At 40.7% G+C, this 25,000-nt stretch overlaps 2 protein-coding genes across 7 annotated transcripts in view; one reads left to right on the top strand and one right to left on the bottom strand.

The window, feature by feature from the left end:
* LOC143024983 (cytochrome P450 9e2-like) overlaps positions 1-14,654 on the top strand; it is an 18,398-nt gene extending 3,744 nt beyond the window's left edge. For 5 of the 6 annotated variants that reach the window (XM_076184536.1, XM_076184533.1, XM_076184537.1 and 2 more), the window contains exons 3-7: positions 3,708-4,392; positions 5,161-5,379; positions 8,389-8,449; positions 9,503-9,708; positions 13,359-14,654. In XM_076184536.1, the coding sequence (XP_076040651.1) occupies positions 3,708-4,392; positions 5,161-5,379; positions 8,389-8,449; positions 9,503-9,708; positions 13,359-13,528 (1,341 nt within the window). In that variant the 3' untranslated portion in view covers positions 13,529-14,654. The remainder of the gene's footprint in view (positions 1-3,707; positions 4,393-5,160; positions 5,380-8,388; positions 8,450-9,502; positions 9,709-13,358) is intronic. The other variant, XM_076184534.1, reaches the window with a different exon arrangement.
* Positions 14,655-19,411: 4,757 nt separating this feature from the next.
* Positions 19,412-25,000, bottom strand: part of LOC143024982 (cytochrome P450 6k1-like) — a 13,409-nt gene continuing 7,820 nt past the window's right edge. The window contains exons 3-6 of the mRNA XM_076184532.1: positions 24,318-24,536; positions 23,539-23,599; positions 22,331-22,521; positions 19,412-20,158 (exon numbers count right to left, since the gene is read on the bottom strand). Of these exons, the coding sequence (XP_076040647.1) occupies positions 19,989-20,158; positions 22,331-22,521; positions 23,539-23,599; positions 24,318-24,536 (641 nt within the window). The 3' untranslated portion in view covers positions 19,412-19,988. The remainder of the gene's footprint in view (positions 20,159-22,330; positions 22,522-23,538; positions 23,600-24,317; positions 24,537-25,000) is intronic.

Here is a 25,000-nt window from a genome sequence, read left to right as displayed (position 1 = left end):
ATGTATATGAGGACGGTTTCCCATATTATCCAAGTGGAAGTGTTTATACACACACGGAAGGGCGCACCACCCTACTCTGTTAATTCTATCTGTTCCCAGTCGACAATTTGGAAACCCAGTCGTTTTCTGTGTGTGTCTGGTTTTTTTTTTTTATGCATCCTTGAACCCGAGCAGCGGCTACTTACCTTTAGTTGGCAGCCGTCGGGTAACCGGTGAACACTGCAGAGCCAGTGACACTTCAGTTTGTGGCGACTGAGCATGGAGCTGCAACCAATACGCTGAAGGACAGCATTAAACCTTTTTCTACTGCTTCATGTATAACGGACAGGTTTCAGATTCATAAATTAGTACGCTCACTTCGCTGGCATTTTAACTGTTGCCCTTAGTGTGCTGCGTGAGATGATGTTTTTTTCAAGGCTCTAGTCGGTTGGAAGTTGTAGCTGGTTTTCCTGATCCTAATCTTGATCTCTCTCGCTCGAGACAGAACAGTCATTGGACATGATCAGCCGAGGTAGCGAAAGTTGTTCACATGTGCGAGTCAGGTTTCGTTGAGGGTCATTTTCCTCGGAACGGTGCTTGCCTGATACATGACTTTTTTGTGTGTATGTGCTAATGATATATGAGAAGATAATATAAGTAATGGATCTATTCAGGGTAAAGCTTTTCTCCAAAGATCTGGAGGCGTGCCAGAATAACTGGCGAAGTGCTTTCCCGGTGACGCTTACAAGTAAATCCCTCTGTAGTTGTTGCAGTCTCCCTTGTCTCCTTTGCTCTTGTATAAAGTGGTAATCTTTGCGTCCATAATATCCTTTGAAAAAGAACACTCTCTTCGGCAATTGCACAATATATTATGCATTAGGGGGAGGAAAGATTCGTTATTTGTAGCACTTAAGCAGGTCAACGGGGATTCCATCGAGGCCGGGATCTTTGCCGTAGGATGAAGACTGGGCTGGAGCTCGTTGGTTGTTGGCAGATTGTCTAGATCCAGCAGAAAACAGCGGGTCACCATTAACGGTGTAAAATCCCCAGGGCTCGGTTTCAGGTTTCTTATTGTTTAATATGTATATGAACTACTTCAACAATAGTGATGTTAGTAAGTTTGCAGATGATACTAGAACAGGTCGAGGGAAGATGCTGGGATACTGCAGGATGATCTTAATAAATTGTCTACATAGTCAGTGAAATGGTGATATCTCAAAGTGCAGTGTGTTAAACGTAAAATTACACAACCCAGCTGACAGGTATAGCTTAGATAACGTCATATTAAAGAAAATAGAATGTAAAAAGGACTTAGGAGTATTAGTGAGTCCGGGCGTCAAATCCAGGAATTCCTAGCATTAGTGCTAGGGATAGGACTAATAGGGCATTAGGATTTATTGTTAGGACCGTTACAATAAAAAGAAAAAAAAATGCAGACGTAGTCATTAAATCTTACCTGACAAAAGACCTATCCTTTACTATAGGGTAAGTTTCGGCCTCCGTCCTATCGAAAAGATATCTATTTGCTGGAATCAGTACAGAGGAGAGTGGCCAAAATGATAAAAGGGCTTAGAAATTTACAGTACGAAGACAAGGATAGACGGAGAATGCGATGTGATCTAATAGAGGTATTCAAATGGGGTCAAGGGTTTTAACAAGGGGGATGCAGGCAAAGTCATCATATTAAGATAAAGGAGCAGGATTCATAGTAATGGGTTTAAATAGGACAATATTAGGTTTAGGAAGGAAATAGGTACAAACTGGTTTGAGAAGAGAGTGGTTAACGAATAGGATTGACTTAGTAACCATGCAATGATCGCTGAAATAATTCATTGTTTTAAGAGATTAGTTAACAGTCTGGGAATGCTGGTAATAGCTTGGTCGTTGATAAGTTTTGCCTGGGTATAAAGGTCTAAGTAATGTTCAACTCTTGTGGGTTTTTTGTTGACTTATGTTCGTTATCAGGGTGCCAGTGGTGGATTTGAAAGGACATACGAGGGGTGATCAAAAAGTAATGACAGTGATACCATATATTTTCACGGTACAGAGGTAAATCCAAATAGTGGCCTACATTCCTTCAAAGTACTCCCCTCCTGCCTCTATGCAACGTTCCATCCTCTTTCGCCACTTAATGAAGCACTCACGGTACTCAGAAGCTGATATACCTCGTAGCTCTGAATTGACTGCTCGCGCCAGATCTTGGATGCGATGAAACAGCTTCCCTGCGATCGCACCCTTGATCTTTGGAAACAACCAAAAATCACAGGGAGCAAGGTCAGGCGAGTAGGGTGGGTGGGGGAGAAGTGTGATCCCCTGCTGCTCCAGGAACTGCACAGTGAGGCGAGCTTTGTGGGGGGCAGCATTGTCATGGTGCAGCAAAAGGCGCGATCGGCGACGGGTTGGTGCAGTCTTGGCCTGATATTCCAGGACTCGAGGAAGGACGTGATCAGTGTAGTACTGGGCTGTGATAGTACACTGTTGAGGCATTACATCCACACACATTGGTCCTAGTACTTTCTTGGACATAAATCCAATGGCTATATCGATCCCATCATACCTTTCGCGATCACCCATGTCAGAGGCTGTTTGGATCTGTAGGCAAAAGTCGTTCCAACTCTAGTTTGCGTTTTTTTTTTTTTTTTTTTTTTTTTTTTTTTTAGCGTTATCGCCTTCTTCATTCTTTCGTAAGAGGAGCGAGTTGCGCGTAATTTATGTTGTTGGTGAGCGGATCTATTTTCTTGGAGGAGGGTCAACAGCGAGTCGGCGTTTGCGAGGAACCAGAACCCTCCCCCCCCCAGCCCCCTGCATTTAGCAGTTCCAAATTCTTCCCTCGCAGTTTGATACATCGCCTTTTGTACGACCATCCAATCCGAAAGATTTGGAGGCTTGCATTCGACTTCATTGCGGTTGTGTTAAGATGATTGCTTGTTAGAGTTATTGGGAGCCTTAGGGCTGACCTGACCTTCACGGTTCACAGGACCAGCGATTGGTTGGTGTCACCGCTAGCACTCTGAGATACATGAGTGTGATTCACAAGTGTAACTTCGACCTCTCTCACACCAGGTCTAGTTGGTGCCAACGTTTTGACCTCGGGTGCTGCCAGCTGACCTTGTGCAGTAATTTTCTGATGAAGTAGGTATTTGCGACACAAAGCACCTGCTAGCAGCAGAACTCCAGAACTCTTTGTCCTTTTCGGATTCAGTTTGCCAACATATTTTTCGAAGAAGTCTGAACATGATTCAGTCACTACCTACGCGAACGTTGAAGTGTCTAAAATGTAAAGTTACTGTTTTGACTGGATTTATCTCACGACTTTTATTATGGACCAGTCACACAACATTCTTTCATGAGCAAAAACTAATATCCAGTAATAGATATATTCATCACTTTTAATTCTTACTATTCCCTTCTCCACAAATCTCTCCGTTACTACCTCTATGACTCCACCCCTCCATTCCTAAGCTTTCCCAGCTGGTGGTGAGCTATGGTCTCCAGGTTGGCTCAGTTTGCGAGCCTCTCTACCAGAAGAGCCTGTTTTATATACTATTGAGGCATATGTACATACATTCTACCGCAACCCGTCTTTTCCTAACTCCCAATTCAACTGCAAAGATCTTTTTTTTTTCAATAGAAAAAATGTCATCGTCTAAGTCAACGTATTGAAGGAGTTGTAGCTTTGCTTTTATTTTTGTAAGGAAAATTAATCAGCACTTCTTTCTCCCACATAGTATTTGATGAAGTCGAAGTCTCCTTACATGGGATGGTACGAAGGTCTCAAGCCTACCTTGGTCGTCCATGACCTATCTCTTTTGAAGAGCATCATGGTAAAGGACTTCGATCATTTTGTGGACCGAAGACCCTTGCATCTCGGGAACTCGGACGAGGTGTTCTTTAAAGAAACGCTTTTTTCACTGTCAGGAGAAAAGTGGAAAAGGCTGAGGTCGACCATGTCCCCTACCTTCACTTCGGGGAAGCTGAAAGGGATCTTTCCCTTGATCGAGGCCAAGTGTAAGAAACTAATCGATTGGTGTTTAAGGGAAGGAATCACGAGGGACAAAGTGGAGATGAACAGTCTTTTTAATCGTTTCACCTTGGACGGCATCGCTACCTCCGCCTTCGGGATTGAGACGAACTGCATTGACAACGAAAAGGACGAGTTTGCCATAGCCGCTGACAAAATTACCACTCCCCCAGGAATATTGGGGGTTTTAAAATTGGCTCTGCTTATAATCAGTCCTCGACTTTTTTGTTTCCTGAGGTTGAGGTTCTTGGATCCTGCCATTAACATCTTCACTAGGACCGCAAAGGAGACCCTAAAATTAAGGAAGAATAGCGAAAGGAGGGGTGATTTCATAGACTTGATGCTGGAGGCCAAACAAGAACACGGCCTGGACACGGCGAAGAGCAAATATCGTGAGTGGATCTAAAGTGATTTATCTTCTCTTATACAGATGAGGAAAGTAGGTTCTCGACACATTCTGGTGAGGTACATTGTTGGCACCTGGCAACAAGGACGTAGAAAAATATTGTAGTCAGTAATGAAGTCTATTGTTTTGTTAACGAGAGTATTTCTGATGGATGCTTATTCAGTTATATACGCGAAGTAAAAACCTTTTGATACCAATGTATCCTACGAAAGTGTCGAAGAACTTGTTTCCTCAATTGTACTCAGTCGCACAGCATGGCATTTCTGACCATACGTCCTTTTATATAGACATACATGCATTTATTACACACATGTGATGTGTATATGTGTACCCATGCGTGTGTGATTTCACCCGCGATCACAGATCACTTTTTACCTCACTAGCACCTGCATCCACATGTTACACTGGATCATGACTCACTCATTCAATACATAGAGTTTTTCTTAAAATTCGCATAACGTTCGACTCATATCCTTCTGTCCTTTCCTTTACTTCACCATCATAGCCGTGATTTGAGCAGTCTGAACTTACCGAGATGTTCATTACAATGTGAGCCATACACATCGTTTGCTCCTCTCATGCCCAATCTCACTTCACCCTTATTTTTCTCTTTTAGTGTTTGATCTCGTTCTCGTTCCACTTAATGAGAATTATTGTTAGTTACCTCTAGGACGGTGTTTGTTGAATATTTGAAAAAAAACTCCCTCGTTGTTATCCAATAAAAAAGAATATATACATATCGTTTCTTGCACAGCCGTTACCGATGACATCATCATCCCCCAAGTTGTCCTGTTCCTTTTCGCGGGATTCCAAACCACCTCCACGGCGCTCAGCTTTGTTACGGGTCTTCTGGCAAGACATCGTGAAGTGCAAGAGCGACTTCGCGAAGAGATCCGAAGTCTGATAGAGACCTATGGAGAACTCAGTTACAAAGCCATAGGAGAAGCCAAATACCTTGAGGCTTGTCTGCACGGTAAGTTTGATCATATACCAATGGTTCCCAAACCGGGGGTACAGTATTGTGGCAATCTTGAAAGGGTAGCAGAGGAGAGAAAAAGCGAGTGACTCAGAAAAGAATGTGACACATTGCAGCATGATCTTGTTCACCCACCCCTCGATTTTACAGGTAAATGGGGGCATCGGTCTGATATGTCCGACTGTTCGAAGTTTTCGAGGTTTACCAAAAACAGTGAAATAATGCTATAAATCAAGTACAGATCACTGGATCAAAATGAATAAATAAGGAAACAAAGTCACAAATAAATTAACAAATAAATCATGAAAGAAGCATATAGATAAATAAGTAAATACACAATGATTGAGTAAATACATAAATAACATATAATAAAGAAAACAAAAATACAGAATACCATAAATAAACAAATTAGTAGATGATAAGTAAATAAATAAACAAGTAAGTAAATTAATATATAAATAATAAACTATAGAATAACATATGTAAACACTACACTCTTATGTTTGATTATAGTGAAAACGTACCATATTCACCAGTACATCATCAACGATAATTTTTAGCTACAGCACATCAACTTCTGTTCTAATGTCAAACTTACCCTTTACGTTTCTCTACTAGATGACATAGTTGTAGAAAATTATGGATATTCATCAGAACTATCAATTTCATATATATGATATAAAACTATATGAGACACAAAGGTACACGCTTTATTGTTAGCCGTTATTCCGAACGCAGTGATCAGCGCGTGGGTCATTTGAATTGTATATGTACACACACACACACACACACACACACACACACACACACACACACACACACACACACACACACACACACACACACACACACACACACACACACACACACACACACATAATAGTAGTACCGTTTTTCAGCACCTTCGGGACCAAACATGTGCCAAAACATTGAATGTCCAAAACATTCAACAATTTTCTATATTTGTGATATCTTTATGTAATGAGAAATTAATTACTTGTCTAAAGAAAACTCAAACTAATTGGAAAGTGTATCTATGATGTATGGAAGATCTTGATCATAGTTCTTGCTGGTACGGATAGGGGTGCACTTATCCGGACGCGTGACAGGTCACTAGCACGGGCCTGTAAACGAAGAATTGATACATACTAGCACATATCTATTCCTTTCATTGTCGATGCGGTTGACAAAATGTATCTTCCCCCTGCCAAGCTAAATCTATGTTCTGACAGCTTAAAGTCATTACAGTCCTGTAAGTGTTTAACAAGCAAATGTCAGGAGATAGAAATGTGGGGCAAGGACTGCCTGGAACGTAAACATCGGTGGAGGAGTGTTTTGTTTACAGATTGGTAGGCGTGGCCCAGGGAGCCAATATCTTTATCGTAATGAGCGGCCCACGGAACTTTGGCTTGACTGTGATGATTCGCCAGGAGTTGGGCGCTGAGGGGAGCGACTTGTGGCTCCTGGTGCGTGAGGAGAAACGGCTGTTGTACTCGATGTCCACGCGTCAAGTAGCTGGGAGAGGTGGAGAGGTTCTTCGCTGGATTCCGAAGCGATCAGTGGACAGTGGACTGCCTAAAAAAGATCACTCGCTCGCGCGGGATCGGTAGTTGTAGGAGGGGAAGAGATGCCTGTATAAAAATTAAAAGATAGTTGTGTATGAAAGAGGGTTATTGCCGCCGGGTGCTTTTTAGGGGTCCTTACCACGAGGGGAGGAGTGGCTCCCGCGGGCTTCATGTGAGGCCGCCCTGGAGGGTTTATTTCGCCCTTGCCAGAAAACTAAGTGAGGGTTTATTTCACCCTTGCTACAAAAGTAAGAGAGGGTTTATGTCACCCTTGCTACAAGAAAAAGAGGGCATGTCACCCTTGCTACAGAGGACAGTATAAAGGTCTTACTACAAGTTCACAAGACAGCTACATCATGTAACTAATCAGGCATATTACGATGAGTCGTAGATGCCAATGCTCCTCGGATTATAGGGTCTTCTATTATCCTCTGTAATACCTTCTTGAAATCCAAGGCCTCATCGCTCCCGTCGGGAGTGCAGGAGTCAGAGGGTTCCGTCGGCCCTTGTATAACAGCGAACGAGGCACGAGGCGGCCGAGCTCGTGTTGCACGCACCAACTGGCTGATAGAAAACCGCCATGAGTGGCAGGAAAGACAACAGTAACATACAGTGTGCTATCTTTTAGCATAGAAAAATCCTATGCACGGAGAATTTATACACACGAAACGTATGCACATTTGACCTTAGTTTAAACTTCAACCAGGATTGCACGTGGAATAAAATAATTACAATGAATGATTGTATAGGTTTATAACGTGTATTTTTACCTTATGGTATACACATATTCGTATAGTTTACTTATGGTGTACACATATTCGTGTAGTTTACTTTTTTGTTAATATAACATATGATGGAAGAGCTCACGTTGAGCTCTTCTATTATTTTCCTTTCTTAAACTCCAACTTCCAATTTCTTCAATAACTAGCTTCCATGATATAGGAAACACATTATGCGAACGTTTCTTGATCACAAAAGCCATGTGTGCACTTGCTTAAACCATTTTCTAAAGGTAGGTAAATAAATAGACAAATAAATACACAAACAAAGGGAGAGGGAGGGTGCAGGGAGGTGGCCAAATGCACGACAAACTCATTTAAACTGCACTTACCTGTAATAACATCTCACTCAAGATCATGGGTAGTTAGCCACTAAGCCTCTTAGGAGAAGTTAAATCCATGACGTCATTGCAGGCAACTGACCTCGCTAGGCCGACCACCAACAAAAACAGCACCCATGTGCACTCGCAATATGGACAGAAGTTGTAGGTCTTATTTTCAGAAATTAAAAAGGGAGACAGGAAACAGGGCGAAGGCCGTTGCTACTGTCGCTGGGCGACTCAAACTGTGAAGGAATCTGTCCCCTTTACCCATGTGTTCCAGGGTGTAAGTTATCAGTGATCGATGGAGTCTGATGGTCACCTTTTTTTCCTCTCTCCCAGAGGCGCTGCGGCTCTATCCACCTGGAACGATTATCGAGAGAATCGCCACCAAAGAATACAAGTACGTTGAATCTCTTGGGTATAGATATGGCGTGACTTAACTTATGGACAACTTTTATATTTCTTCTTTGTTTTCTTCGAGTTGCAGCGTGGAATCTTGCTCTTTAATTGTCCAAGGACCTGCACTTTGTTTTATCATAACACTGCGATAAAAGAAGTATAGTCTTAATATATTAGTTATACGCAACCAATACAACATCACCAGATCACCATTGCAAGAAGGCCATGTTGTTTACCAGTACAACTGCAGTAGTGAGGGGTGTGGATGTCACACGCATACAATGGCAATGCAAGAACAATTGTGACATGACGCTTAATCTGTCACTTAAACAGGTGATCTATTAAGACACATAACACAATCTAACACATTAGACTATTAGCAAGAAAAGACGACCTAAATACAGCTACAATGAACAATGAACGGGATCTTCGTGGGTTGTTATTCATAGAAGCCCTCTATATTTAGGCCCAGCAACCTACCATGAATATCCAAGCGGATGATTTTCAAGCGACTGGCAAATAGAAGGCCACCGAACCCCACTCGGCGAGGTCTAGCCAATCGGAGTTAACCTCGTCCCGAGCTCTTCCATTGTTCCATGCCAGCTAAACAGTGATGCTCACATCATACCAACACTTCCTGTGATCGCTGCGACCAATCCAAATTAATCACCCTGCAGCTTGAGCACAGCGTTTTGCCCTTAAAAAACAAAACCATGCCACTCAGCAACGTCGGCAACCATTGAATACCTCCTAAGTAAAGTCACCGAAGAAAACTATAAAGCCGCAGGCTCTTTAGAGAATATTCGCAATGAAATAATCAAGGATAAGTCCTTCTTGCCCTTCAACTTCGTCTGCGTACAATAATATACACATACGGAAGTGAGGACAATACAGTTTAAATCTCGCAATTCCAACCGACCCATCCTTGTTTTGCTACTTTGTAAGGCGGGCAAAGGGTGAACAAATCATAATCACCTGTTCAGTCAGAACAAAGTCTGGATAGGGAACAGTTTTAAGAATACTAACCCTGATTTTCTTCCTTTTCTACTTAAAGATTTTCCTCTTGCAGACTTCCCGGAACTGATCTGAAGATCGAGAAGGGCACGGTGGTCATGGCCAATGTTTGGGCGTTGAACCGGGATCCTAGAATCTGGGAGGACCCGAACGACTTCAAGCCGGAACGCTTTCTCCCTGAGAACAAAACCCCTGAACAAAGCTTCGCCTTTCATTCCTTCGGCCAGGGACCCAGAAACTGCATCGGTAAGTCAACCAGAATTATATATATATATATATATATATATATAATATAAATATATATATATATATATATATATATATATATATATATATATATATATATATATATATATACATACACACAGACACACACACACAGAAAAGAATCGTGTTGGAGAGTTGATGGTGGAGATGTGTCTATAGAGTTGATGATAGCAAATACAATGTTTAGGAAGAAAGTCAAGCATAAATACACATGGGAGAGGGTGGTGGATGGAAGGGTGGTAGAGAGAGCGTTAATGGACTATGTAGTGGTAGATAGGAGTGTAATAGGAAGGGTTAAGGATGTACATGTTCTTAGGGGAGAGTGGGGGAATATCAGATCATTTTCTGGTGGAAGGTAAGTTGAGAGTGGAGGATAGATGGAGAAAGAGGAAAAGGTAGGGATGTGCTTAGAGTGAACTGCTTAAATGAGAAAGAAAAGGAGAAGTACAAGAAGCTGAGAGAGGAGTGGGAGGGAGTGAAGGATTGAGTAGAACTAGGAGTGGAGGAGGAATGGGGATGGTTCAAGGAGGGAGTCATAAGGTGTGCAAAGATGGTGTGTGGAACAAGGAGGATGGGAGGAAATAGAAGGAAGGGTAGTGAGTGGTGGAATGAGAAAGCAAAGAAGGTTGTAGAAGAGAAGAAGCGAGCTTTCACAGATTGGTTACAAAATAGGATGAGGGAATCATTTGAGAGGTACAAAGGAAAGAGAAGAGAAGTAAAGCATAAGATAAAGGAGGTAAAGAGGAGAGCAGATGTGAAATGGGGTAAGAATATGACACAAAATTTTGAAAGTAATAAGAATATGTTTTGGAAAGAAATTAAGAGAGGAAGAGAAGGCGAATCAAGTAGAGAAGAAAAGGTAAAAGGTGCAGATGGAGAGATGATAATGGAAGAGAAGGCAGTGAGAGTAAGATGGGCAGAGTATTTTAGGGAGTTGCTAAATGTGAAGGAGGATAGGGAGGGAAAGGTAGCTGCGGTGGAAAGTGCTAAGAAAATGAGAGTGATGAGTGAGGAAAATGGAGGAGAAATAAGGAAGAATGAAGTGAAGGCAGTTGTCAAGAAGAAGAGAGCAGGTAAGGCACCTGGTCTGGATGGATGTCATGTAGAATGTCTGAAAGAAAGGAGGTATAGTGATGGTGGACTGGCTGTGGGTTGAGGACAGGTAGAGGTTGCATAGATCAGATTTTGTGGCAAGACAGATATGTGAGAAAGCTATAGGAAAAAGTAAGAATGTTTTTTGGGCTTACATGAATCTGGAAAAGGCTAGACAGGAAGGCACTGTGGGAGGTATTGCAGATATATGGGATAGGAGGAAAGCTTTTAGGAGCTATCAAGAGTTTTTACGAGAGTAGTAGAGTGTGTGTCAGGATTAGAAATGGAGAGAGTGAGTAGTTTGAGGTAAAGGTGGGACTTCGTCAGGGATGTGTTCTGTCACCTGGTTGTTCAATTTATACAAAGGTTGGGTAGTGTAAAAGGTAAATGCAAGGGTGGTGGGTCAGGGGTTGGAGAGGTTTAAAGAAAATGGAGAAACGTGGGAGATAAGCCAACTGTTGTTTACTGACGATACTGGGCTTGTAGCAGGATCAGAGGAGGGATTAAGGAATCTAGTGACAGAGTTTGGGAAAGTGTGTGAAAGAAGAAACTTGAAGATAAATGTGGAGAAGAGTAAAATGATGAGATGTATAAGGGGTGAAAGTGACAGCAGTCTGGAAGTTAGTATTAAGGGAGAGAGACTGGAGGAAGTGGATAGTTTTAGATACTTAGGTGCGAATGTGGCAGGAAAAGGAGGAGTGGAGGTGGAGGTAGAATGTAGATTGAGAGAAGCGAGTAAATGCCTTGGTGGATTGCAAAGTGTAATGAGAAATAGAAATTTGGGAATGGATGCTAAGTGGAAATTGTATGAAGGAGTGATTGTGCAGACAGCACTGTATGGGGCAGAAACATGGAACATAAGAGAGGAAGAGAGGAGTTTGAATGTGTTTGAGATGAGGTGTCTGAGAAGTATGATAGGGGTTACTAGGCTGGATAGAGTGAGAAATGAGGAAGTGAGGAGGAGAACGGGGGTGGGAAGAGAGCTGGGAGATAGGGTTAATGAAAGAGTATTAGGATGGTTTGGACACATGGAAAGAATGAGTGAAGAAAGACTAGTAAAAAAGATGTGGAAGTCAGATGTGGGGGGAGTGAACATGAGGGGGCGACCTAGAATGAGATGGATGGATGGGGGAAAAGGGGCTTTGGGGAAGAGGGGAATGTCTGTTGAGGAAGGACGGGAAAAGACAGACAGGGGTGAATGGAGAATTGTTGTATATAGAGGATGTGATCCATGAGGTAGAATGGGTTGGGGATGGGGGTGAGGTAGTATTTGTGAGAAAAAAAATGACGCAGTCCGATGTGATTTCTCCCCGTCTTCTCCTTCTCTGCATGAGGGGATGGAGAGGGGGTTCGCCGATTTAATGAAGCGGCCTTGCTGTGGATGTGCTGTGTCTTGCGACACTGCTTCTGACCCAGGGCAGAAGACAAGGTGCAGAAATGACCCGTCATCCAGGAGGTGCCAATATAAGAGAGAGAGAAGAGGGTGGAAGTGAGTGGAGTGTGATAGGGTTGGAATGTGTGTGTGTGTGTGTGTGTGTGTGTGTGTGTGTGTGTGTGTGTGTGTGTGTGTGTGTGTGTGTGTGTGTGTGTGTGTGTGTGTGTGTGTGTGTGTGTGTGTGTGTGTGTGTGTGTAGATATGAGAAAACATCCTGACAGGTTGTAAGAGGAGTAGAGGGAAAACACAAAAAAGTTATTTTCTGACCAATTTTGCACTGAGGTACTTCTTCAGAAAGAATGATTACATTATAGAAAAACTGGTATCAAAACCAAAAAATGTGTGGGGAGTGAAGGGGTACAAGAATAGGTCATTTGTTTTAATGTCTACGGAGGCTCGAAGTCCCACGAGCTGGTCGGATTGGCACCACGTGGGATTCTTCATGTGATCTGATGCCCCAACTTCTTCCATTCTTTTGCTGTGTGTAATGCTGTTGTCTTCGACAGTTTAATGCCACCTATTCTATTATTTGTGCAGTTGTTGGTGGCTATGTATAGAGTCTCTGCATTTTATACATACATACACACACACACACACACACACACACACACACACACACACACACACACACACACACACACACACACACACACACACACACACATATATATATATATATATATATGTATATATATATATATATATATATATATATATATGTATATAATATATATGTGTGTGTGTGTGTGTGTGTGTGTGTGTGTGTGTGTGTGTGTGTGTGTGTGTGTGTGTGTGTGTGTGTGTGTGTGTGTGTGTGTGTGTGTGTGTGTGTGTGTGTGTGTGTGTGTGTGTGTGTGTGTGTGCGTGTGTGTGTTGTAATGTGTTTTCTTTACCTTTTTCAGGAATGGGGCTCGCCATGTTTCTCCCTACATCAAGAATATCAGATATTTTGTTTTATATTAGATATTCATTAATTTATGTATTTTTTTTTACTTATCTATTTATATATTCATTTATTCATTCGTCTATCTATTCATCTACTTATCTAATATTTCATTTATTTGTTCACTTATTTTCTTCCTTTTGTTCCTCCCCTCGTCAGGAATGCGGTTCGCTCTTTTGGAAACCAAGCTGGCGCTAGCACACCTGGTCCTCAACATGGAGTTCCACCTGGCGCCCGGCCACGAGGGTCCTCTGGAGATCGAAGTCGCTTTTAATGGAATGAAGGCCAAGGATGGTATCAATCTGGTCTTCGGACCTGTTCAAGCATGAAGGAAGGAATGGAGGGAGGAAGGAAGGGACGACTCTTGGAGTAGTGATGAAAGGATCAAGGGAACGACACAATAGAAATCTTTCCCAGTGGGCATTTCCTTGACATAGAAGCTCTCCCACAGCCTTACATCTTTGGCACACTGTCAAATATCATCACCATGGATCGTACAATGGACAACATTAACAACATCAAAACAACGCAGGGTCGGGGTTGGGGGAAACGTGACGTCACTGGAAGATCAAAGGGAAGAAGGGACCCGAAGAATAAAAAGTCGCGACAGGGCGCCACATGAAAATAATTCTATTTTCCTCCATTTGAATATTGTCTCTTTCGAAACTATGCCACAAGAATGGCGGTACGTCTTGTAAACTTGCTAAATACAAATGAAATAAAGAATAATTAATAAAGTTCACAAAAACAGTACCTATGACATATTGTAAGTAGCACCAAGTGAAAAGTCTATCAGGTTCAGAACTAACTAGGATTTTTTTTTTCTACAAAAAGAAATATACAGTTTGATTGATATTCAGATGGTTCAACATAAAATGCTTTTTAGAATTAAGAAAATAAGAAAAGAAAAGAAAAATCTTAAAATCCTTTCTGTTGGAGAGGTTCCATTATCAACAAAATAAAAATTTGTAAATAACGAATAGAAAGTATGAAATATTGACAATGAAAGTTATAAGTAAACAATACATGAATAAATTATGAATAAATAAACAAATAAGTAAATGAATAGATAAAACAGACACATAAATTAATAAATAGATATGAAATGATGAATCAATCAATTGATTAATTAATTAATTAAATGAGCAGAAACAAATATGATACTTAAACAGTTAATATAGTTAAACACAATCGGTCAATTAACTAACCAATTGATTGGTTAGTGAATAAATGAATGAATAAAAAATAAATGAATAAACAAATAAATAAATACTAGAATAGATCAACTGACAGTATCCCTACAAAAGAACACTTAGATTCTTAGGGAAGGGTGGTAAATAGCTATTTTAAATTTCGCTATAGTTTACACCCAGTTTATTTGCTTTGGGAATGTCACCATATTAAATGAAATGTGTAAACGAATTGCTTATATCTTAAATAAAAAATGTAACGGTGTGTATTTTCTCTTTTACCTGGAACGGAAGTGAAATGTCAGATCGTTATTTTGGCCACCTTGATTTTCGTCAGCCACCCTTTGACCCTTTGGCTCATTTGACTTGCAAATATATTATTTCTGTCACAAGTTTTTTTTTTTTCAGCCGTGCGGACACCATAGGAAGCCAGACGAAACCCGTCTCAATTAACTAAATGTGTTGCAGGATGATTTCCTAAAACAAATGATTACCAATACTACGAGGGGAGAGAATACTCTGGACTTACTTTTAACTAATAATGAGCACCTAACGGGTAACGTAAGAGTGGGAGCTAGCCTAGGCTCTAGCGATAATCAAGAAATAAGATTTAATATTATTTGGGAAGAATTAAAAGTACGAATAACGTTCATGTACCGGACCTTAAGAGAGCCAATTTCGACAAGTCTATATAAGACATTTGATCACTTACTGGACCGACCCAGGGTCAGGTCACTTGCGGACGCGAAGTCAACAGCCAGGTCAGCGATTTGGATGAAAATAATAGTAACCTAACAGTTGTAATTCTAAATACACAAAATAAACTTATTCCCCTCAAGTCAATACGGAAGAATAGTAATACTCCCAAATGGATGACGGACAGGCTGAAACATGAGATTGGAACTAACGGAGGACTTTACGTAAGAATAAAACCGGGGAAACACACCTTAGATCCAGATATAACGATATGGCAAGACTAGTTAAAAAGATACGAGCACGACAAAGCGTAAATATGAAATTGAGGTTGGCAGACAAGCGAGATGGAGCGACAGAAAACACCGGGTCACCATAAATGGTGTAAAATCCAGGTAGGGGAATATTTCTGGTGGGGTACTCCAGGGCTCGGTTATGGGTCCCTTATTCTTCATTATTAGGTAAACGAATTGGAAAATGTGATTAATAGTGGTGTTAGTAAGTTTTCGGACGACACTATAATAGGACGCCTAATTAGGTCAGGAGACACCGCAGAGATTCTGCAGGATGATCTTATATTGTTCACGTGATCGGTGAAATGGCAAATGAACTTCAATATCTCAAAGTGCAGCATGTTAAACGTAGGGCTACACAATCTCGAAAATAGATACAGCTTCGATAATACGTTTTTAGAGAAAACTGAGTATGAGAGAGACTTGGGAGTTCTAGTAAGTCCTGAACTTGAATCCAAGAAACAGTGCATTAGCACCAGTAATAAAGCTAACAGAGCATTAGGTTTCATTGCTAGAACGATTACGAATAAGAGTCCAGAAGTAATTATCAAACTCTATCTAGCCTTAGTTAGACTCATCCTTGACTATGCAGTACAGTTTTGGTCTTCGTCTTATAGAATGGACATCAATCCACTAAAATCAGTAGAATGATACATGGTATCGACCTTATCACTTTCCGTTCCCTTCTCTCCGTAATTACTGGTTCAATTCTGTTAACTGTTCATCTAAATTATTTTGTTTTCTTTCTTCCCTTCATTTTCTTTTCATCATTGTCTGTTAGTTAGTCACTCATCTGTAGGCCCCATGCATCTTTCGCCCTACTTAGTCAAATGCCACTTAGTATATGCTTCTGTAGGATATCTAAAACAGTTTAATTATTTTCTTGAGTTACTTCACTACTTCTACAACTTAGTTTAAGTATACCTGGGATCCCCAATTCACTCACCAAGCCAGCTCTGCTCCGACGTCACTACTTAATTCATCCAATAATTTTGACCATTATAAATAAGTGCCTCCCCTTAAGGGCGTGACTTTTCTTCCGTGTACCAATAATTTTTCTCCTCCACCCTTTTCTCCAACCAGAAAGACCCACATAATAACCCACATAATAACCCACATAATAAATTTGTCTATAGGTTCAGGATTTATCCCAAGCGACATGAAAAGGGCTCGGGTGACACCTCTGTATAAGAAAAACGCAAAAACTGAGGCAGGTAACTACAGGCCTGTTTCAATTCTAGGTATTATTTCCAAGGTATTGGAACGTATTGTATACAATCAGTTAGATACCTACCTCAGGAAACGTAATCTACTATACGGTATGCAATCTGGGTTTAGAACGAATTACTCAACGGACACCAGCTTAATATACCTTTACGATCTGATAAAACAGGAATGCGATAGAGGTAATTACACGGGTTTAGTCTTGTTGGACCTACAAAAGGCATTTGATACAGTGGACCATGATATTTTATTAAAAAAAACTTCAGGCATTAGAAGTGGCGAATATTGGCTGGTTCAAGTCCTACCTTATAGGTCGCAAACAACTAGTACAGGTAAATGAAGCCTGCTCAGATGACAGAGAGATAACTTGTGGTGTGCCACAAGGTTCAATTCTAGGACCACTACTGTTCCTGGTCTATATTAACGACATGCCAGGTGCGGTGAACTGTAAGTTACTGCTATTTGCAGACGACTCCGCTTTAATTGCCTCAGGTAGGGACCTAGTTGAAGTAGAGGAGAACTGTCGAACTGTCGAACTGTCGAACTGTCATCGGTCCAGGAGTGGCTCATAGATAATAGGCTGTCTTTACACCTCAGCAAAACGGAAAGAATTGTCTTCGCATCAAAACCCAATCTCAGGAAACACAGCAATGTACAGGTCAGATGTGGAGTTAATGTCTTGGAGTCAAAACAAGAGGTAACCTATCTTGGAATACCCTTAGATCAGTCCCTCTCAGGGAATGCCATAACGGATAAGATTGTATCCAAGTGTTCACATAAAGTCAAATTTTTGTACAGAAAAGCCAGAAATTTTGATCTGGAAACAAAGAAGCTTCTAGTCTCAGCATTGTTACAACATCACTTTGATTACGCTTGTAGCTCTTGGTACAGTAGTTTGAGCAGAAAAAACCAGTCCTGGCTACAGGTTAAACAAAATAAGATAATTAAAATCTTACTAAATTTACCTCAAATTAGTCATATTGGTATTGAAGAATTTAGCAGGTGTGGAGGAGGGTATGAATCTATTGTGGCTTGTAGCGATTCATAGAATTCTTCCTTCTCATCAGCACTTCTTCCTTGTTGCGGGGCATAAACTTGTATCAGATCTAATTTCTTATATTTCAGCTTTAATGTAATTCCTATTATTCTGTTACTGACATATTTAACTTCCATGAATCGATCTCCTAAATAAGGAGTCACCATAAAACCGACTCCGTATTTTCCTTCTTCTGTTCCACTATGAATCAAGACAAAGTTTTCATGTAGTGTCTTTTTCCCATGTTTTTAGTGCGAGTTTCTGCCAGACCAATTATATCCCATTGTCTCTCACGCATTACATCAACAAGTTCTTCTTCTTTATCTCTCAAAGTTCCGATATTAAGGGTAGCTAGCTTCATACTGCTCCGTGGTTTTCTATCTCATTAGTTCACCCTCATTTATACCGAGGGTCCGAAGGATGGTGCAAGACTCCCGTGCCGCGTAGCCCCGCCAGTTAAAGGGTTATCACACTGGGCTATTTTTCCCCCAAACTCAGATTAATTAGCGGTACTGCCCACCTCCAGAACTTTCTCCGCCATAAAATCACTATGGTAAACAATTTTGAATTCTCAACAAAAATGTATAGAATATCATATTCCTTCCTGAAAGCTACGGGATGTAAATGTGCTCCAACAGGTGGAGGAAAAATACCTCAGTTCGATAAAACCTTTAAACGTGGCCGTCGACATCATTTTTCCTCCACTCGCCTATGCCCCAGCTTCACCCAACCCTTGCACTCGGACAGCCTCCCTATTCAAGAGATCTGAATGATGATAACGCCTTTTAAAGTCGTGTGCAGCACCCGCAGAGGTGGACCCAGCGTCTGCGGCTATCTGATCGTCGATGATAGATCCGAAATTTCTTCGTCTGACCTCCAGGCCAGGTTTCCTAGGCCCTGCAGTAACTCAAAGGTGGGATCAACATCCGGACAGCACGGAAGCTAGGGGGCCCACCACGAAATTGTGGCGTGCTATCCTAGTTCCATAGCTAGCGGGGCACACTCCCAGTGTATCCGGTTTGGTCTAGCACCTCTTTATCACACCACACACTCTTTAAAATGTTCGGTTCTTCTCTCGCTGCTTTGCGTGTAGACTTCTAATGCCAACTCCTTATATACAGTGGCGTGCTCTACATATTTCTTTCTAACCCAAGACGATTCTATTTATTTTAGTGGACGCCATCTTGATTATTCTCTTTAATACGCTGGCATACTTTACTGATGTCATTCTCACTTATACATCCGTGTTGGACTACATGTTAGGTGGGCTGATATGGCCAATACAGGTCCGATGTACAATAGTTGTCAAATTACATTTGTACAAGGACCATAAGGTCTTAGCGTGTCGGGTGTGTACACCCGAGTTCCCTTCAAGACTTTCAATGGTTTCATTACATATAGATGGCAGCGTCCAACACTATCGATCCTCGACATTCAGTATTGCAACAGTTTATGCTTAGCAAAGCACTTAGTCAGGTGATGTTTAGGTACTGAGGGCCCTTTCGACATTGGAATCTCCTATTTCTGAGTGTGGAAAAGCGGTCATGAGTCCCGGGACGAGAATAAAATAAAAAATACAGGAACGCAATAATACCAGGGGGCTTTAAAATAATCGTATCGGAGTTAATCGAGATGAGTTTCATCTGGCTTCTTAGATTGTCCCATCAGCTCAATAAAATCAAAGAAAGTTTTCTCGGATTCAAGTTGGGCGAAATAACGGCTTTGTCAAACGATCTGACGTTTCGTTTCCGTTCCAGGTGAAGAGAAAATACACACTTGTAATAAATGCTTGCCTTTAATAATAAAAAATACCTTTACATGCTTTGTTTAACATATAGACAACTCGCTTGTACACCCCATCTGCCATGGTGACGTTCCCTAAGGAAAAATCAATCAATCAATCACTCAAGGATCGAAGTGTCTTTCTATGGAAGATCTTCTAATTTTATTTATCTATTCATTTCTTTACTTATTTACCTATTCATTCATTTATCTATTCATTTAGTTATTGTTATTTTCTTTTTTCATTGTCTCAATTTCACAATTTTTGTTGATGATAGTAACTCTCTTGCAGAAAGGTTTAGCCTTTTTAGAAAATTACTTTGATTTGTTTTATTTCCAACTAATTGAATATTAATAAAACTGTATGAATTTTAATACAAAAATTCAGGATCGCGGAAAGGACCACTCAGCAAAAAAAAAAAAAAAATAATGATAATAACAATGATAAAATAAGACAAAAAAATAAATAAAATAAAAATAAACAAATAAAAAATAATCCTATCGTTCCTTTGGTCTCTCACGACGTCAAAAGTCGTCCTTCCTTCCTTCCCTCGTCCCTTCTTTCCTCCCTTCACGCCTGAATTGGCTCGAAGACTAGATTGATGCCGCCCTTGGCCTTCATCATATTCAAAGAGATGTCGACCTCGAGAGGACCCTCGTGGCCGGGCGCCACATTGAGTTTCATGTTGAGGACCAGGTGCGCCAGCGCCAGCTTGGTTTCCAGAAGAGCAAACCGCATTCCTGATGGACAGAACAAAAAGAATAAGATAATTATATAGATAATTAGATAAATAGATAAATATATACATATTGTGAGGCTAATACCTATATCCCTCTTCAGGAAAGTACAGGTTACAAGAAATGATTGAGGCATAATTACAATTGAGATGTAAGTGGAGGAGGAACAAGTATAGTTTGACACAAGTTATTCCGTCACGCAGAACGGAGTCAGAGGAAGGGGATATGTGGTCAAACGGGTAGAGGTGTGAGGTCAGAGGGGATGCGGGGTCAGGAAAGTTTGGGGAGCGGATCAGGAGGGTGAAGATTTTTAATCAAACGGCTCACAGCTTGACGTGAGATCATATCCAGGGACCATTGACCTTTGGAGATATTTAAGTTCGGACATTCTTCTATTAAGACGGATTCAACAATTTTTCTCCTGAAGCTGCAGGTGCACTTAAACAATATTTTGGCCTTGTCCCAGTCAATACTATGATATTTTTTGCTGTTTTTGTTGCGTTCGAGGTATTTTTGGACAAGTTGAACTAATTATCCACCAACTTTAAATTCAAAACCGATTGGGATCAACAGATCCCCTTTATATATGTATGTATGTATATATGTATATATATATATGTATATATATATATGTATATATATATATATGAATATATATATATATATATATATATATGTGTGTGTGTGTGTGTGTGTGTGTGTGTGTGTGTATCAATTAATTAGAAGGATTGATGTAGATTTATTTTTCACAGTTCATAGGAAACATACCCATTAAGGTTGTTATATTCACGTTTTCAGTGACCATCCCGACAAAGTCAAGAAGAGTGTTGACTCCGGCCTTTTTCTGAGAGCTTTTAGGATTTGTACTCCTAGATTCTTGGACCAGGAAATTGACCTTATCAAAAGGCAACTTTTGTAGAAGTTAGCATACCCGTCCTGGTTACTGGATCAAGCCCTCAGCAAGGCTAGAGACAGCTACCATGAAACTTCAGTTCCCACCACACAATCCTCTTTCTAAGACGTTAAAAGCCCTATTGTAACTCCATCAATCCTTCTTTTAATTTAATCCCCAACAACCGCCTCACAGTTGATTATCATTACCCTAATACTGTACACAAACAAATTGTTAATGTCCATCAAAGGTTAAGGGGTGCTGAGACTCCAGGAGTTTATAGCCTACCACGTAGGGATTGTGATTTATTGTTCCTTGGCCAAACCGGCAGGGATCTTAACACAGATTAACAGAGAACAAAAGATCCATTAGATATGCCCAGGGAAATTCCCCTGCGTTCCAACATCTCAGCAACAAAAATCATAGTCTTGACTGGGACAAGGCCAAAATATTGTTTAAATCCATCTGCAGCTTCAGGAGAAAATGATTGAATCCGCCTGAATAGAAGAATGCCCGAACTTAAATATCTCCAAATGTCAATGGTCCCTGGACATAATCTCACGTCTAGATGTGAGCCATTGGTTAAAAATCTTCACCCTCCTGATCCTGCTCCACAACCATTCCTGACCACCACACCCCTTCTGACCTCACACCTCTACCGTTTGACCACATATCCCCTACCTTCTGACTCCGTCCTCCGTGGCAGAATATCTTGTGTTAATTTATACCTGTTCCTCCTCCACTTACATCTCAATTGTATTTATGTCTCAACCATTTCTTATAACCTGTACTTTCCTGAAGAGGGCTATAGCTATTAGCCAAAATATAAAAGTTATACTTTCTTCTAAGTTTCCTTTTATTCCGATTATGAGTTCTTCGTGAATGCACACACACACACATATATATACGCACACATATATATGTATACTTATATATATATACCTATATATAACATTATATATATATATGTATATACATATATGTGTGTGTGTGTGTGTGTGTGTAATATATATATACATACATACATGTATATATATATATATATATATATATATATATATATATTTATACATATTTTTGCTTGTAACCACGAGGAAATTAAAGATCGGAATACTGAACGTCTATTAAGACATTTTCGAAGTACTTTGAAAATGTCTTAATAGACGAAAACGTTCAGTATTCCGATCTTTAATTTCCTCGTGGTTACAAGCAAAAATCTTTATTCACGTGTTTTTTGTGATTACTGTTGCATATATACATATATAAAATTCTGAGTGACGCACCGATGCAGTTTCTGGGTCCCTGGCCGAAGGATTGGAAGGCAAAGTTTTGTTCAGGGGTTTTGTTTTCAGGGAGGAAGCGTTCCGGCTTGTATTCTTCTGGGTCTTCCCAAATTCTGGGGTCCCGGTTCAGTGCCCAGATTTGCACTCCGATCACCGTGTCCTTCTCGATTATCAAGTCAGTTCCGGGAATTCTGCAATAGATATATAAAAAGTTATAGAATCAATATACATGAAGCTGACTCCTTCTAATCCTCACCATCAAAATCAATTGGGGCAGACGCCAGGGAGCCTTTTACTTCACTCACACTCCGGCATCAGTCCACTTCACGGTCTCTCCGAGCAGGCAAGCTCCCATGCAGGCACCCTTCCTTCCTTCCTTCCTTCCCACTCCAGACAGCTCTCGACAGGTTCGATCCACTTGCCCCAGCAGCCAGGAATCCTGTGTGGGCGTCCCCTTCCTCTCCTCCTCCATCGAGGGTTGTCTCGATCTTTTTCTTTTTGGCTACCCTCCCATGTAAGGGAGAAAAAGCCTTATATATATGTCTATATACATATATATATATATATACATATATATATGTGTATATATATATTTATATGTATATATATACATATATATATATATATATATACATATATATATACATATATATATACATATATATATATACATATATGTATATGTATATATGTATATATATATGTATATATATCTATATGTATATATATATATGTATATATATCTATATGCTCATACAGTACAACAACTGATCCAGTAGCTGCAGTCCGTTACCGGGGAGGCGTAGGTCTAATCCTTTGCTGTAAGGTGACAGACAAAGGACACACGCCCACACACGTCACAATGAACCCCAATTAGCGACTCCTCTAATGTCACCACTTTGGAGATTAAGGGTTATCTTGCACCCCTCCCCATCAAATTCCTTGGGTCAAAAGCATTGCAGCGAGTCAAAGATTTTCCACAGCAAGGTTTCACAACTTAATCTACGCTTCTACGAGAAGTTAAGTATAGTGTAGTGTGATGTAATGAGATAAATGAATTATGACTATAGTGATTTTATGGCACTGTTATAAAAGAACATGCAGGTCTTTGGGCGATCAGAGTGCAATACGAAGAGAGCAAATAATACAAAATAAAAATTGCCCATGGATTAGGCCATGCTATATCTATAACTAGAGGGTCAACGTACGTGTATTCTTTGGTGGTGAGTCTCTCGGTAACCGGTGCTGGCGGAAAGAGCCGCAGCGCCTCTGGAAAAGAAGAAAAGGGTCACCATCAGACTCCATCGATCACTGGCAACGTACACCCCGGCTGTCCCAGCACACACGGGCAAATTTGATAACTTCGTTCATAGCGTGACCCAACGACAGCCGAACTGTCTTCGCCTAGCTTCCCCTCTCCCATTTAAGTCTTTAAAATTAAGATCTGCAACTGCTGTCATTGTTGTGTGACACCGCCTAGTCGTGATAGCAGTAGTATCGACCAGATAGTGTTTGAAAACCAAATTAATGAAAACTTGTGTTATAGTAAACAAAATGGAAGGAAACTGTGCTGGATGTAATCTAGTAGCAGTAGTTACAAGGGGAGGAGGGGGATGGTCTCTGGTTGTGATCTCTCCTTTTGAATAGTGAGAAAACAGTAAAAATTAATGAAAGTAAAATCATCGCTGACTTTCCACTCGTGTTTCCTGAACCGCGGTAAATACTTGCCCTACACACGGCCATAAAAGAAAAGGAAGAGAAAGAGAAAGATGTACTTATCCAGTGAAAGTGGGTGGTCTAACTTAGATGATCCCATAGTCCTACAAGAAGGCAAACCACGTTTATTCTTATTTTGTGTTTTTTTTTTTCCAATGTATATTGTTTTCTCGGTTCCCTGAATTCCTCGTTCTCCCATCAACTACCACTCCAAAACTATCATATCATGTACCCTGCAGTGTGGGAACCATTGGTATACAGTCAGACTTACCGTGTATACAAGCCTCGAGGTATTTGGCTTCTCCTATGGCCTTGTAGTTGAGTTCTCCATAAGTCTCCATCAGACCTCGGAGCTCCTCGCGAATTAGCTCTTGCACTTCCTGATGTCTGGCCAAAAGACCCGCAGCAAAGCTGAGCGCCGTGGAGGTGGTTTGGAATCCCGCGAAAAGGAACAGGACAACTTGGGAGATGATGGTGTCATCGGTAACGGCTGTGCAAGCGAAATGTATATTCTTTTTTAGAGTATAACAACGAGGGAGTTTTTTTTTTATTCAACAAACACCGTCCTAGATGTGACCAACAACTCTCATTAAGTCGAGTGAATGAGTCATGATCCAGTGTAACATGTGGATGCAGGTCCGAGTGAAATACAAAGTGATATGTGATCGCGGATATAATCACATGTGCGCATACACACCACATATGTATATATATCCATATATATCTATATCAGAGACTATATAGTCAGAAATGCCATGCTGAACGGCTGAGTACAATTGGGAAAACAAGTTTTTCGACGCATTGCTAGGATGCATTGGTATCAAAAGAGTTTTTAATTCGCGTGTATAGTTGAATAAGCGGCCATCAGAAATAGACACGTTAACCAAAGAAAACAAGACTTCATTACTGACTACATTAGTTTTCTACGTCTTTGTTGCCAGGTGCCAACAATGC

The sequence above is a fragment of the Oratosquilla oratoria genome, chromosome 4 (genome assembly GCF_046742065.1).
Source record: "Oratosquilla oratoria isolate Oo_2021 chromosome 4, ASM4674206v1, whole genome shotgun sequence".
NCBI classification, from domain to species: Eukaryota; Metazoa; Arthropoda; class Malacostraca; order Stomatopoda; family Squillidae; genus Oratosquilla; species Oratosquilla oratoria.
This window is presented reverse-complemented; position numbering and strand designations above follow the sequence as displayed.